The 15,138-nt window shown below is 41.5% G+C and overlaps 1 protein-coding gene across 1 annotated transcript in view; it reads left to right on the forward strand.

Moving 5' to 3' along the window:
• Positions 1-3,962: 3,962 nt before the first annotated feature.
• The window catches only part of LOC111661173 (voltage-dependent calcium channel gamma-4 subunit-like), a 17,945-nt gene continuing 6,769 nt past the window's right edge, over positions 3,963-15,138 (forward strand). The window contains exons 1-3 of the mRNA XM_023414655.2: positions 3,963-4,418; positions 8,673-8,924; positions 13,913-13,996. Coding sequence (XP_023270423.1) covers positions 4,388-4,418; positions 8,673-8,924; positions 13,913-13,996 — 367 coding nt within the window. The 5' untranslated portion in view covers positions 3,963-4,387. The remainder of the gene's footprint in view (positions 4,419-8,672; positions 8,925-13,912; positions 13,997-15,138) is intronic.

The following is a 15,138-nucleotide window of genomic DNA, read 5'->3' on the forward strand; positions in this document are numbered from 1 at the left end:
TTTTTTTTCTATAAACAGACATGTCTGACAGTATAGAGCTCTAATATGTAAACCAGTGTACCTTTTCACACAGCAAACACAGGACCATGCATCCCATCATGCCTCTGTGGACTTGGTTCCCCACTATGTTGACATCCTGATCATAATCACCAATGCTCTTGACGAGCTCCCGCACTTCGTCCGTGTTCTGCCACTGCTTCTCTGTATTCACGGCAGGATTCATACCGTCGCTGAATTCATGATGCAGAGCGTAGCTGATTTGTCCTTGAACTTTCGTCCTTGTGCATTGTGTGTTTGTGCCGCTGGCGAACCCTTACAACGTGTTTGTTCCATGTTGCACTGCAGGAGTCTTCCTCGTAATCCACAGTCACAAAAGGTTAGTGAGTCAATCAGAAGAGAGGAGGCTCTGAGCCTCTCTTCTGATTGGCTGTTTTCTGAGTGACCAAATAAAAATATAGCAGATTTCCGGTAAATACTCAGAGAAACCCAATCCTGCAAGTTTGGATGGTGGGTCTAAGTAGGCGGGGCTTGGGGCATGGCTTAGAGCGGTGACTGCTTTGTTGTGACATCACAAAGTTACAAAGGTCCTGACGGCTGGTTTTAAGGCTCAGTTTCTGAATACAGGCTGGGTGCATTTCTCTGTGGACTGAGCGCTTTGATACTTTCACAGTATTAATATGTATTATGATAGTATTTATAATCAAAAAAAGACATGGAAAAATCGAGCTTTATACAATATGGAACCTTTAAAAGACCATAAACATAAACTAAAAGTCTCAGTCACTTGAGATTTGGCAGAATTAATTCTTATAAAATGCCCCTAATACTCCCTGACACAATATAGTTGTTCTTCAAAAACCAAGGCTGCTATTAATCGGTTTCCAGCATCAATTCGACAAGGTTAGCTCTGCTGGATCTTGAAATACTTTGTCAATGTGGGAGGAATTGTCAATCAAGGAACGCTGCAGGCACACAAAGATCTTGTAATCATTCTATAATTTATACTGTTGCCATAATTTATCATTGGGTATGAGATGAAATTCAAAGCATTTGCCTGATTATGGCAAAAAACATCAATATGCATGCTCTCAGTAGCTGGCAACAATCACAAGCACTTGTCCCCAGAAAACGCAGCTTCTAGTTAGATTTCTTTGTTTAAAAGATGATAAGGCTGAGAGAGATGCACTGTCTGTAAAGGAGCATGTTTGCTTAATTAAGAAGAGTCTCAGCCTATCGCACTGTGTGGATTTCTGCTTGCTCGTCCCACATTTGCCCAACACAAGCTCATCTCTGTGCCGAGTTTCCCTTTAGAATCCTTCACAGATGGTTCGTCAGTGGTTTTTCTCTGTCTGATGGTCCCTAACAAAGGATATGTTTAAATGCTACATGAGCAAACTTCACACTTTGGCACTTTCACTAGGACTTTTTGAAAGTTTAAGGGATTTCATTTGCCAAAAACCATTCAAGGAAACATTAAATTTTGTCTTCTTGTCAGTGGGGGTGGAGGTGTTGAAGACTTTCAGCCAGCGTTAGTGTCTACACTTTTCTCTGGATTGGTTCCTTGCTCACTTGCTGCCATAAAAAGCTCTGAAGTTTCCCTGTAATTTTGATTCATTACTTTCTGGTCACTGAGAACGGGTTTCTGTTAGTGATGACAAAACAGCAGCAGGATCTCCACAGTCTCATGCAGACAAGATGGGAGAGTAAGAAACTGGGGATGCTTTTACATAAAAATTAGAGAAATCAAACATCTCCAGAGCGCTGAAACAAATGACACGTCCTGAACAAACAAAATAATTCCGTCATTGGCATTTTTTCTCTGTTTTCCAGGTAATTTTTTTAAGTCTGACCATGTTTCTGAACAATCATCTTTGATGAAAAAAAATGATTCTGGTGCATCCTCAGCATTTTTTTGGATGAAACTATTCAAATTCTGCCTACAAGAGCTGCAGTGTTAATATTTCGTCAAAGGAGAGACAGCTCCACTGGACGAACATCTGTCCAGATGTTACACCTTTCTTGGTGTTCATCTTCCACCAACGGTACAAGCTAGAAGTCTTCATAGGTCTTTTGTTCCCCATTCTTTAGGTCTCTGGTCTGTGTATCAATAAGTCTGATACCAATGTGGCCGTCAGCTCTGATCATGTAAATTAGCCTAATTATCCTCAGGTCTGTTTCAGACAGGCTCTGATTGTCATTGCGTCACTTTCAAATCAGGTTCTCTGCAGATCTGTGAGGACTTCTAGTGCAGAGCGACTTTGAGCAGGAAAGGTCGACCAAATGGGCAACAGGTCCTGCAAACTAAACAATAAAATAAATTGTTTGTGACTGCCAAAGCAACTCATAATAGCAGTTTGTGTTCTGACACCTTCATTAGCAAGACAAACATTATTTGTCATGGCTTCCAAACCCTTTCCAAATGATGGTTCCAAAAGATTAATATTGGAATCTGACACCACTAGGGTTGTAGGGTCGGTTTGGCTTTTGGTACAAAACTACTTGATTAAGTTTAAGGAAAGGATTTTTATTTCGTCATTTAAAATATATTTGGATAGGGTTGAAAATTGTGGTTACAGCTAAAGGAAACTGTCCTTAGGAAATGGCATCATCAAAGTTACACAGTTCGTCAACCCATTTGTCTACCCTACCTTCATCTTAATGAGGATTTGTAGCTGTGTAAAAGCATCTCTGTAGCTCAGCCCTTGCTGCTAACAAACGACAGCCATAATTCACAGAGCTACCAGATGTTTTTTGTTGGTGAAACATAAACAACTGGTTTGTTGAGGCATTTGAACAATGATCTGATGCTGTTGTTTTTCTCTGGAGTCTCCAAACGCTGGTTTGTGGTCAGAATCGCCTCTAGATGTACTGTTTATGTAAAACAACTCAGGATCCCCCGCTGTGTTGCTGCTGATGCCTCTCATGTGGATTTTGGATGTCCTGCAGTTTTGGCAACAGTTTGAAGAAGAAGAAAAAAAAAGAAAGAACTAGCAAAACCTGACCCTGTGTCAGTGCTGACGGGGATTTTCTTTTCAGGAAGACTCTGCTTGTTGAGATGTAGGATATGAGTTTCCAGCAAGAAAACAGCTGCTCTGCTGAAATGCCTTTGAGCAAAGCATCGAATTCCAGCTTGTTTTTTTTCTTTTTTTTTTTTTGAACCTCTGCATTGTACATTTCAGTCAGCATGAAACAGCGCTAAATGCTTGTGATTAAGCCATCGCACCAAACAGGAAGAAAGTTGGATGGATGAAACATGCCGAGACACTGTGACCACAGTGCTAATGACTCACAAGTCTGTCATCTCTCGTGTGAATGTTCATTCCTCATGTACAATATGCAACCATGGATATCCAGTACATGAAGATGTGTATGTGTGTGTGTATGTGTTTGTTTGTGTGTGTGTGTGTGCGTGTTTGCATGTGTGACATCCAGACTCATCTGCACAACGATGGAAGTCACACACTTTTTATTATTTTTTTTTTTTATCTCAGCAAAATCCTCTCAGCTGTTACATCCACCCCTCTACTCCCCTAACACACACACATACATACACACACGCACAAACACATTTACACACATACACACTCACTAGCTCCACCGTAGACTTTGGAATTCACTGTTGCCATGGCAATGGAATAGAGCACGCTCTCTCGCATCGCCTGTTCTTTTCTATTGCTTTATCTCTCTCTCTCTCTCTCTCTGTGGAGGCAAACCAGCTTCTCTTGTTTGACAGGGGGCTCGTTTTTTTTTTGTTTTTTTTTTTGCCTTCGGCATCAGGTTTTGGATGTTTATTTGTTTGTTTGTTTGTTTTTTCAATAACATATCATCATCTTCATATAGGAAACACGTTTGTATGGGAGATGCTTATGTACAGGAGCATCCCCTGGTTTCAAGACTCATGTCACGTTCGTTAATCGAATCCATCCTGCCCCCCCCCAACTCTATCTCCTCTTCTCATCTCTTTCCTTTCTCTCCCTCATCTTCTCCTTGTCCTTTCCTACTCTCCCTCTCTTTCTGTCTTTCCTCTCACTCCCTCTCATCTGCTCTTCCCTCCGCCTCTTTCTTCTCTCAGTAGCTAAGATGACTGCCATGACAATTCAATGAGAGGAGAGGACGCCAAGTGAAGTATCCCCCAGCTCGCTGAAAAGGAGAGAAGGAGTGCTCAAGGTAAAGAGAGGAGAGGGAGAAGCAGAAGAAGAAGAAGAGGAGGAGGAGGAGGAGGAGGAAGAAAGAAGGGACAAGAAGAGAGGCAGAGGAGCGAGGGAAGGGTAAGGGGCGAGAGAGCGAGGGATAAACGGTGGATGGAGGCAGCTCGGACCGGGGCTACGGAGCGCTCTTCACCGACGAAGAAGAAGAAGAACAGCAGCAGCAGCGGGGGGGAGAGGAGATGGAGGCGAAAGGCAGAAACATGCCCCCAGGTAACACGCGCACACACACACACACACACAAAGACACACACACACACACACACACACAGGCAGATGTGGATGTGTTCTTGTATACACAAACAACCAGATGCACTTGTGAATTCACATTTATTCACATGCATGACACATACATACATGTACATTAAAGCATAAACATTTAAACACACAAACAAGCACGGATGAACACAGTCATACAGGAAACCACCCATAAACACACACACGCACACACACACAGGAGTGCAGATATGTACAGAGGTCTGGATTCAGAGGGCAACTGGCTTTGATTAATCTGCGTTGGCATTTGTGTAACCAAGCTAAATGTTGTTTCTTATTTAAATCACAGATGACTGAAGGGAGTGTTGACACATGAGGAGTTGAGGAAAATTCAGGGAACATGAATTTAATGAATTGCAATATTGGACGGAGGAGCCTGACACTTGAAACGTCAGTTAATTTTCCACTGTGTTGTCTTCACATGCACAGTGGGCTGTGGACAACAATTTTTTGTTGTTGTTGTCGTGGTTGTTTTCAAATGTTATAAACAGCCACGGTTGGTTGTATACATTTTTCAGACTAACCAATCAGGATTAAGTACAGCCAGGATATGTGAAGTTGTGTCACCTCTTGTTGTCTACATTGGATGCAACACAGTTGTGCTTTTAAACATCAGGAATTCTTCTATTAAATCAACAGTGAAGCCTGAACTGGCTCCGTCTGCAACCTGAAGCTTCTCTTTACAGCTGTGCAGTTTACTACAATAGCCTTCTAGTAAAAACAGGATAAGCATAAACCTGCCATTTAACTGACTTGGCTTTGATATATTTTTTAGTGTGTGGAAATGATTCACCACATCCATCCAAGGCTATTTTTGAAAAATGCTTAGAATATTTAAAGCACATCAGTGATGAAAGATCCATGTTACAGCTTCTTTTAATGCAGACTATGAGCAGCTGTAAAAGTAAAGATTTGTGGAAACTCATCAAGATGCCTGTTGCTGCCATGTTGCTATGTCAGTGTTCCTGCTCACATGACAGGTTTATACTGAGGTGCAGCATGAAACAGCCAGTAAAAAAAAAAGTTTGATTTTGAAAAGCTTTGCACATTTTCATTTAAAGGATAGATCTACTGTACAGATTGAAAAGCCCCTTAAGGCAAATTTGTGATTTGTCAAATTGGGTTGTATAAATAAAACTGACTTATCACCCAAAGCAAATTCAAAATATAATGTTGTCGTCATGGAAGTTCTGCCTGTTCCAACACAATGGTATATTATAGAATTGACATGTTTGAAAAGATATATTTCTGGTTTTAAGAACCAAAAACTCTCAATGTAGTTTTATATCTCCTCTCTCAGGCTTCTCTCTGGAGCCAATCAGAGTGATCGAATAAAAATATAGCAGATTTCAGGTAAACACTCAGAAAAACCCAATCCTGCAAGGTTGGATGGTGGGTCCAGGTGGGCGGGGCTTGGGGCGTGGCTGAGAGCAGTGACTGCTTTGGTGTGACATCACAAAGTTGCAGAAGTCCTGACGGCTCACTTTAAGGCTCAGTTTCTGAATACAGGCTGTGTGCATTTCTCTGTGGACCGAGCGCTTTGATACTTTCACAGTATTAATATAGAAACTAAACCTGATCTATAATCAAAGAAGACATGGACATCTACCTTTATACAATTAATCTACAATTAACAGATGTTTTTTAGTCAGAGACACTTCTATCAATCAATCAATCAAAAGTTATTTGGACAGCACCTTGCACAGAGTTTAGTTCTCTGCAGGTGACTAACAAGCTGATAAGAAAGCACAGATGTAAGCTGTTTAACAGTTTGAGACTAATCCACATGAGACATAAAAATAATGGAAATGTAATAATAAAACCAATAAAACAGATAAAAATAGATAAACACCTCGGGGAGTTTTACTGCTATTGATGTCTTCTCTCAGCCTCTCATTCATGCTGATGAACCACATGCATAAGATGTCAGTTTCAATACTGCCATGACGCTTCTTTATTCTGCATGGGCAGTGAATCATGTAAACAGATTCAGTGGATTCCTTATATAGTATGAAATCAAGCAAGTTTTCTATTTAGATTTAGAGCTTCTTTTCACAAAATGAGGAGAAAATATGAAACAGCAGGAATACAGATTTTGCAAGGGAGAAATGGAGCTCCCAAGCAACTTGCATATATAAGTGTGAAAATCAGTAATAGTTACAGATCACTGCAACACAAATTCAAAATGAAACTACCTCAAGAGTTTATTTAAATACATTAAAAAGAAAAAGAAAGACCAAATAAGAAAAATATTTCCTGACGTGAAACTATTCACTGAATGTGTGATCCGAGTTACTTCACCACCCGCTGCAGCGATGCCTTCTTTCCTGCTGTTCTTTTTGGGACTTACCTTAATGCATATTCCAGCAGGCCGGTCACTTTCAGGGTCAGAGTACCAGTGGTCTCTGTTATTTTGGGATTTGCGTTGCCATGGAAACACCCCGCAGGCCCACTGAATTAGCCAAATAGTTTCAAAGCCCACACCGGCAATGATGTTCTCTTTATGCGATCAATCGTTTACATTAACCTCCCGTTTGGGATCGAGTGAACCGAAGTCGTGGTCGAGGCTTCTCCAGGATGTCCGCCATTTTTATTCAAATGTTTGAGTAACTAAATGGTTAAATGGAAATCCATGTAGTCGCCCCTCCCCACCGCCCCCACCCCCTACCTCTTCCTCCCCTCCCTCTTCCTCCCCTCCATGCTCCTTGGATGTTTCATTTATGTTTCCTGAAGCACAACAGATGTGCTGTATCTCAATTTTCCTCATCGTCCTTCTCACTGTTCACCTCTCAGCTCTGATTTATGTCTCCTCTTTCCTTTCCTCTCCACTCAACTCCTCCTCTCTCATCATCCACTTTTCTCTTGTCATTGTCATTTCTCATTTATTTAAGTGTACAGGAACCTCTGTCCGTCTTCCTTGCTCCTCTGCAGTTGCCCCTGGCTACCTTTATTGATCTTGTCATTGACTTCTAAACACAGATTATCTCCATACCTTCAAATTCTGTTGATCCAGGTTTACACACGAAGGTCAGAATTTAAATGTGCCCTCCTGCTGAGATAATATATAACTTATATATATATATAAAAAAATGGATTTTCAAACTTTATTTTAATTTTCTTCCAAACACCTTTTGGGGAAACACTGACAGACTTGCACAGAAATATTTTTCCCTCCATGTCTTCCAGCAGTCCATCCTCCACCCTCCACAGTTCACTGTTATATGATATTTGTTGTTTTATATTTTTGTTGAAGCAGCGGGGTCGGCATTTTGTTCTTCTGCCGGCTGCGTGCTGCCAACATTTCTTTACTGCTCCAGGCTGTGTGCGTTGTTTTTTGTTTTGTTTTGGGGGGTTTTTTTATATTTTATTAAAACCCGCTCCACTGTGCTCACCCAGAATGCAACAGAAAGATTTAACCCCATGAGCAGCTCTCACCAGTCACCTACAGGGGCCCGTGGGGGACAGTAGTTCTATTAATGCATAAATATTTGACAGTTCAATGCATAAATTGAGCACAGGATGGGATGCAAAGGTGGTTACATGTCTTTTTTTAGTTTCTCATTTTTAATTTCATGGATGCTCAACCTTCCAGGGCATTTTTAACCGGCACCCTTTTATAGAAATAAATGAATCAAACAAGAGTCTATTAGTTTCACATTAGCCTGAGTATTCAAATGAATGAAATGCTATGTTAGCAGACGTTTGAATAACAACCAGTATAATAACCAGTAAACAAACACAATGACTGTGAGTACAAGGTGACCGTAACCTTTGTGAACAGAAGATCACTCCTTGCAGTAAATGTCTCAGGCTGACGTTAAAGTTAAAGAGTGTCTTTACTCTGCCACCACAGTGGCAGCATCCTCCGAAGGATGCGTCCCCTGAATTAGGACACAGCTAAAGACATCAGTAAAGGTTAATAAAGAACATATACAGAGCAACGTGCTCTCCTTTAGGACAGCTTTGGCCACTTGCCCTCTGAATCCAGACATCACCAGTTTCACGAGGACTTCTTAGGATGAAGATTAAGATAATGCTTTCATCAAATCTACAGACCGTAAAGTAAAAAACAGCACAAACCTTGCTTCATTAAAGAATGATTCTAATTCCATGCATCTAAAGCATCTTCATGTGCAGTGAACAGAGATGTCTGCTGAATATAAGTTCTTTTGCTCTGTGTTTTCTCTTCAGATATTAGTTTCCTTCCTCGCCCTGCCATGGTGTGGTGTGAGCGCGGCATCCAGGTGCTGCTGACCACCATGGGGGCTTTTGCAGCCTTTGCCCTGATGACAGTGGCTATTGGCACAGACTACTGGCTCTACGCCCGGGCCTTCATCTGCAACAGCACGGCCAACTCGTCCCAGGAGGACTCCAACAACAAGGACAAGAAAGACCCTGGGGCTCTGACCCACTCCGGCCTCTGGAGGATCTGCTGCCTGGAAGGTACAGCTGGTTGTGTGTGTGCATGAGTGTGTGTGTTTGAAGCTGTGGAAACCTCTGGATGCTCTGGGGGTTGAATGTGTGTTTGTGTGTGTGTGATTTATCATGCGCTGGTCATTGGAGGGTCTTGTTGGGGTCAGGGTGCTCATCAGTGTAATCAGAACAGACATAAATAGGTGTTCTCTTACTCACAAACAGTCACTCACACAGACACACACACACACACACACACACACATACACACACGGAAACATACACACACAGAGTCGTGTTTCCATGACTTCAGGGGACATTACATTGACTTACATTCACCTTCTGGAGACTTCCTCTTACCTTAACCTTAACTAGTACTTGCCTTACCTTATCCTAAACTTCAAACACGTCTACAAATTCAAATTGAATGATTTACATTATGGGGGCTCTCTTTTAGTCCCCATAGAGAAGACTAGTCCCCATAATGTGTAAACAGATGTAGGTCCCCAGAACATGAGTAATACCTGTACCACACACACACACACAAACACACAGTCACACTCACACAAACTACCAGTATGATATATTGCCCCACTTTTCTTATTTATTTCCTGCTTTTCAGGTCTTGTCAGGTGCAATGAGTTGCCACTGTTGCTACAAATTGTTGCACTGACATAATTTGATGCTGGTTTTCAGCCTGGTTGCCATGTGACCATGACAACCATGAAAACAATCCTTCCATCCATTACCTACTGCTTATCCTTATAGGGTCACGGAGAGAGGCAATCCCAGCTGACAGTGGGTGAGGGCGGGGTACACCCTGGACAGGTCGCCAGTCTATCACAGGGCTGACGTATAGAGACAAACAAGCAATCACACTCTCATTCACCTATGGGCACGTTAGACTCGCCGGTTAACCTAAGTATATGTTTTTGGTGGGAGGAAGCCGGAGCACCCGGAGAGAACGTACGCAGGCACAGGGAGAACACGGAAACCTCCGCACAGAAAGGCCCCAGGCCTGGGATTCAAACCCAGAACCTTCTTGCTGTGAGGCAACGCTGCTAACCACCATACCAATGTGCCGCTCACCATGAAAACAATGCAGAACCTAACTTCAATGTCATCAGTCAAATTCCCTTTGTATAGAACTGAACTGTTTTCCCAATCATGCTGTGGTAGCAAATGTAATCACTGCCTGGATTATCTTCAAATTATGTGTTTGTTTGAATGAAGTGCTACATGCCACTCACCCCTCATTGTGGTTAGGTTATGGCAACAACGGCAATTGAGGTAATGTAAGGGAAAGATGATTTTGGGTGGCTGTGCCTCAAGAGGTAGAACAGGTCGTCGACTACTTCGAAGGTCGGTGGTTCAATTCCTGGCTCCTCCTGTTTGCATGTAAACGTGTCCTTGGGCAAGATACTGAACCCCCAAGATGGAAAAAGCACAGTATGAATGTGTGAGTGAACGGGTGAATGTGGCTTGCTGTTTGGTGTGTTTTGAGTGATCGATAAGACTAGAAAAGAGCTATATAAATTCACCATACATGATCGTGTTGTTTCTCAAGTCATTGTGGACTTTTTAATTAAACCAGAACCAGGATCTAAACCAGATCTTAAGCAAGGGCCGTGAGAGTGTGAACAGAAAATAAAATAAAATATATATATATATATTTTAGTGGAAAACTAATGACATATGTCAGAGAACATGATACATTCAGTATCAACATTTTTATGATTTGCTAGATCCGTTAATTACTAACATTTCTCCATTGTTTTCATAGAAAACTAAATCTGGTCAGCAATAGAGTTCCTTCAAAACATAGCCTTTGCAAATAAGCCGTATATAAACATAATTAGTGGACACTGCTGTATATCTGAGCTCCCAGAATTACACACCTCTTCACTGGCAGTGAGTAAACAAATGGATAGAATAGACAATGTTTGTGATAGATGAACATATCTTCCTGGCAAAATGCTGAACACTGCCTTTGCTTTCAGCTACAACCCCTCTCTGTTAAGCTACATGATGAGATGAGAGCAGGTTGATAGCAGCGACCTGGATGGAACAGGCTGTACCAGCAGCCACGGTGCTCCCTGCTGCTGCCCATTCAACCTCAGATGCAGCAGGAGCAGGTTTCTGTCTGAGAGCACCTTCAATCACACTGTTCTGAAATTTCTTAACCACCAGCAGATCTAAAACATTAGGCGATACACAATTTGTAGCACTGCCTATACCCATGATGCATTATGATATCATCATGACAAGCTGTAAACACGATAATGAGATGTTATAAAAGCTAATGTGGCCCATGGTGTTTCCGTTTTTTAGAGCGTTGTGGTTTTGTTGCACGACTCAGATAAGAGGATTTCAAGATGTAGACATCGAAGCTCAGCCTCTTTTCTCTCTTTTAGTTTCATGCACAGACAAAACACAAATACTTACACATACCGCATACACAGACACCTACTATACTGCACCTTAAACATAATGCTCATCATAATGCCCCAGAGCTCAGATATGAGTGGTGACTCATTCAGTGACTGATGAAGTAGTTTTTCCTGTGTTGCTGCAGCTGCCAGACAGGCAGGACACACAAATACACATATAGTTCAATAGTTTTTGGAAGCTGTTTCATATGGAAGGACCTCTTTTTGTTTGGACAGTTTCAGCCGTAGTGTAATGTTGTATAATATATATAATATTTCTGTCTCGTCAGATGTAGCCAAACATTGACTGTAGTTGTTGCCTGGCAGCTGTTCTATAAAGGTGTTTGACAGACAATCTGCCGCTTCATTCTGATATAATGCCCACTGGGTTCATTTGTGGATAACTATTCCCTCTCTAATCCAGTTCCTGATCCTTGTAGATTAATAATTCTGCTCCATTACCAGTTCATGAGGTTTATCATGGGATTACTTTTGTTTCTTAGTGTTTCTAAGTGTGTGCGCCGGGAGAGTCCTATTCACATTCTTTTAATGTCTTTTTTTCTTCCTTTCAAATGCTGTATTTTATTGCATGAGAGACATTCTATCTCTCTTTTCCTTTTGATGTTAATTTTGTCCATGTGATGCACAAATAGCTGATAAGATTTGCAACAAAACACAGTTAGAGCTGTTGGTGTCAGGGTGAACCAATGAAGAGCCAGCTTCCATGTTCAATCTCTTGCCTTATTGAAGACAATAAAAGCTGTGTTTCCACCACAGCAACTTTCCTCAGGAACCAGGAACCTTTAGAGGAACAATGCACATTTCCACCGCAGGAACCAGGGTCTAAATTTAGTTTAGGGGTGACGTCTGCAGCACTGAACATTTCTGATTGGTCGAGTACCTGCTGCATTTTATTTCACCCGCGATGTTTAAAAGTCCGCAGTGAGCGAGCACCGAGCGAGCCAACACATTTTCCACACCGTGAAATAGGTCCGGGAGAAAGTAAAAAAAAACTGAAACTGGACCAGAGTGGCTAGGGTTGCCACCCGTCATGTATAATACAGGATCATCCTGCATTTGAAAATAAAATGCTGCGTCCTGTATTGAATATATACAGGACGCAATTTGTTCCGTATTTTCATTCATGTTATGTCCTCAAAGTGCTGTGAATAATGCAATGTCAAGTAATAATTTTGCATAATCTTCCCGGGATTTAAGGCTGCAGACAACAATGGGCCACAGGAACCTTTTAGTTCCTGAAGAAAAGTACCTGGAACAGGTACTTTTTGGTCAAAACGTGGCTAAAGATAGAAAAGGCACCAAAAGCTATTTCATACAGGAAGATGAGGGCAGTATTGGTTTGTTTGTCCAATATCCAAAGTCAACCTATGCTCACATACAAGGATCTCTAGTATTGGTAATGAGGGAGTATGTCACATGATGTTTTGGCGCTGAAAACCTGTTAGAGAGGAAACAGGTTGTGTGGGTCAAAGTGTCTGACTTTAACATGGGAGACCACTGTTTGTGGTCAACAGTCAATTAGACTGTTAACTGACTTAAGTGTTTTTGTTCTTTGTGATGCCCACAGTTCATGGCCATGTGCCAGCGCTACATCTGCGACTGTGTCTGTGAATGAGTGATAAAGTTAGTCCATTGGGCTTTTCCCAGTGGCCGTTGCCCTTTCAAAATAATTTGACGTGAGCAGTTTGTATTACATCACCAAGGGGGCATTTACAGTAGATCCACAACAGTTTTCAACAACCGTGCTGAAATAGTGACCAAGGCTCAACTGCAGACTGTAACAGGCCTTTATTTGAGACAGGCATGTATTAGAGACAGGCTTTTATTAAGTCCCTCTGTTGATTACATATGTGAGCCCAGTCCTGGGCTCATGAATAACAGCCACTAAAAACAAAACAACTTTTTTGAGTAGCGTTGATGTTCCTGGTACAATACCCTGTTTATTTTTATGTTGACTTACGTTGTGCTGCTGTATTTATTAGTATAGTGGAGCTATCCATGGTACTGAAAGGGTGGAATTAATTGTGTTGTGTGTCAGATGTATGATGGCATTCTCCATGTGTCCACATGAGGAAAGGACAAGACACATGGTGGAGCTGGGTCTTTTTAACCTAAAATTACTGTTACCACCAGTCAGTATAGGTGTTGCCAAATCAACTGGGACTGAAATATTAAAGAATATGATTTAAAGGTTTGTGAGAAACATCTGTCTGATTGGCTCCTGGTAACTGTGTCAAGTAATCATAGTGAATTCATCCTACTCTTTTTTCATTTTCTATTGTTTCTGTCTGGTCATCTTCAATTCGTCTGTCTTCTCTGTCCATCTGTCACCCTGTTTACTTCCTCTGTCTCTTCCTCTTCTTCATATTTTCATTAATTTCTTTGTCTCAGCTTCTGTCAGTTTCCGCTGAGTTGTACTGTATATTCTCTTGTCTTTCTGTTTTTTTCTATTTCTTCCCTTCACCATTCCTGTCTTTTTTCTATCTTCTTCTCTTCCTTGTGATCTCTACTTTTTTTTTCTGCCGTCCTCCTCACTCTCCCCTCTTCTTCCTCTCTGTCTTTCTTCAGGCCTGAAGCGAGGTGTGTGTTCCCAGATCAATCATTTCCCAGAGGACGCAGACTACGACCAAGATGCTGCAGAGTATTTGCTGCGTGAGTGACACACACACACACACACACACACACACACAAACACACGTTTACAAATGAACAACAAATGCACACAGGCATGTATAGGAACATTAGATAACTGTACACTGGCATACACACACATTTACTGTGCGCCACAACACATATATATACACACACACACACACACACACACACACACATCTCAGCAGAAAACACACATACACACACTACAGTTTCCATCACACACAGATACAGAAAGGACAGAAGGGGATGGTGGGCGGACATCAATGCACGGATGTCAGATTCAAGTAAAGCGTTCCTGGAGGTGCGTGTGTGTGTATGTCTGCATAGTGTATTTATGTGTGTGTGTCAATGCCCAGGTGCATGGGGTTGGGAGTCTGGGGGTGTACAGAAAGCTTTTTCATCTTTTTTTTTTTTCACTGATGGATTGAACGAACAGCCTTCACTAATGGATTATTTTCAGCTCAGGACTGAGGTTTCACATTCTGCCTCCATTGTGATAGCAGATTCTGTTCGTGCAGCCCTGAACCTTTTGGTTTGCAAAGTATATGTTCTATCCATATATTATATAAAGGTATCTATTTCTGTGAAGGAGGCCCTGATGCTATCTGAAATTCTCTTGTCTGCTTTGCTGTGCAACACTGACTGAACCAGTACATCTTCAAATGCTGCATGATCCTCATGATTTGTTTTAAAGGTCCCATATTTTAAACCTGTTTTATTTGAAGTGTTGATCCATAAGAAGATATATTTGTGGTTTTAAGAACCAAAAACCATCTCAGTGTAGTTTTACATCTCCTCTCTCAGGTTTCTCTCTGGAGCTCTAGTAACAACAGGCTGAGACAGCTGCCTTGTTGTGACATCACAAAGTTACAGAAGTCCTGATGGCTGGTTTTAAGGCTCAGTGTCTGAACACAGGCTGTGTGCATTTCTCTGTGGACTGAGGCTTTGATACTTTCACAGTATTAATATAGAACCTAGACTTGCTTTATAATCAAAAATACTTACACTTTATACAATTTGGGACCTTTTAATAATATAAAATGTCCAGAATTTATAGTTATGGACAATTCATTGACAAACAATATGTTTCAGACTTTTCTGCCATAGTTGATGGGAAAGTACTGAAAATGTTAAAAATT

Source organism: Seriola lalandi, unplaced genomic scaffold (genome assembly GCF_002814215.2).
Source record: "Seriola lalandi dorsalis isolate HSWRI2012SDOR001 ecotype SW California unplaced genomic scaffold, Sedor1 jcf7180002054538, whole genome shotgun sequence".
Classification (NCBI taxonomy): domain Eukaryota; kingdom Metazoa; phylum Chordata; class Actinopteri; order Carangiformes; family Carangidae; genus Seriola; species Seriola lalandi.